At 36.5% G+C, this 1574-nt stretch overlaps 1 protein-coding gene across 1 annotated transcript in view; it reads left to right on the top strand.

Moving 5' to 3' along the window:
* The window catches only part of LOC104751053 (O-acyltransferase WSD1-like), a 6318-nt gene extending 4885 nt beyond the window's left edge, over positions 1-1433 (top strand). Inside the window, exons 6-8 of the mRNA XM_010472929.2 lie at positions 10-194; positions 301-438; positions 770-1433. Of these exons, the coding sequence (XP_010471231.1) occupies positions 10-194; positions 301-438; positions 770-937 (491 nt within the window). The 3' untranslated portion in view covers positions 938-1433. The remainder of the gene's footprint in view (positions 1-9; positions 195-300; positions 439-769) is intronic.

Genomic DNA, 1574 nt, shown 5'->3' with positions numbered 1-1574 from the left:
TGGCAAAAGGTTCAAAGTGTAGATGGGGGAACTCAATAGGTTATGTTTTGATTCCCTTGGAGACGAAGTCATACGATGATGTATTTGAATATGTTCGACAATCCAAAACCATGATGGATCGTAAAAAACATTCCCTCGAGCCTCTATTTTCCCATGGCTTACTCAAATTGACAATGGAAGTTTTTGGATTTAAGGTAAGATGTTAAATTAAACTTATCTTCATATATGTCGTTCCAAATATAATACATGTATTTTGGTACATCTGATCGACATATATGGATGTGTGGGGACGGAAAACAGGCACTCAAAACTCTTGTAACTAAGATTTTTGGAAGCACAACGATGGTATTCTCTAATGTGGTTGGTCCAACCGAAGAAATTAGCTTTTTCGGCCATCAGATATCTTATATTGCTGCAAGTACCTTTGGTATTCCACAGGTACATGACTCTCTTATACACAAACAATAATTTGGAAGAGCGTGTTAAAATAACTCGTATCAAGTTATTAAATATATTCTTTTTGTTATTACTAATAGTGTCGTTTGAATGTCTTGTCACATTTTCAATAAAACCAAGTCTCTTTTTATCTAAAATATTAATTAGAAAATTATTTATATAGTGACATAACTGAAATATAATTTTCCTTGAAAACATGTAAAAATTTTGTGAAACAAAGTAGATACATATAAGTTTATCCACCGTGCATTAGTTGGGAACCTTAATTGATGAAACTTAATTCTGATGGTTTGTTTTTTCTTTTTTGAACAAGGGACTCATTATCGGTATTCAAAGCTACGTGGACAAACTCATAATCAACATCGGAGTTGATGTAGACGTGATTCCAGACCCTCATCACCTTTGTGATCTCATCATCGAAGCTCTTTCAATGATGAAGTCTGCTGCTCCACAAAAGATCTTTCATGCTTCAGAGGTTTAAAACAAAACGGTCGGCGTGCGTATCATCTAGGTACATTGTTACTATTTTCAATATCTATTCACGTCTAATCCTGCGTTTATCATGATCTTGTTGTATGTCGGTGCACTTCTACAATAATTCTTCATTCATAAATAAATGTTTGCACGAACATGTTGGGTCACTTCATATCTCCTTCATCATGAGGTCTGCAACGTGAGGATGCTGGAACCTATAATTATCATGGACCCGCTATTTAATTTAAAATTTTAATGCACAGGCGGCGTAAAAACAAGCTTCAACCTTCAAGTCTCTTAACCCAAAAGTGAAGGCATGGCCTAATTACAAAATATATTACATAAAATTTCAACAACAAAACACAAAAACCATGTTACCAAAGACAGCAACAACAAAAAGTTAGGGTTTCAGAAAGCAAAAGTACGGATCAACAAGCGGTGCCAAGCCTCTGGCCGAGATAAACAAAATGCCATGTTAGAGACATGAGCGTCAAAATATTTAACCAAGACGAGTATGTGTTGAGCTTGCTCAGCCTCTCGCTCAGCTTCTCCAGTTTCCGCCTTAGCTCCTGCTCACTACTCGTCCTCTCTCCTCCTCTTCCTTCCTCTTTTTCCGCCTTCATCCGCTCAAACATTGCCTATCC

The sequence above is a fragment of the Camelina sativa genome, chromosome 16 (assembly GCF_000633955.1).
Source record: "Camelina sativa cultivar DH55 chromosome 16, Cs, whole genome shotgun sequence".
In the NCBI taxonomy this organism is placed as follows: domain Eukaryota; kingdom Viridiplantae; phylum Streptophyta; class Magnoliopsida; order Brassicales; family Brassicaceae; genus Camelina; species Camelina sativa.
The sequence above is the reverse complement of the archived record's forward strand: the minus strand, read 5'-3'. Positions and strand labels throughout refer to the sequence as shown.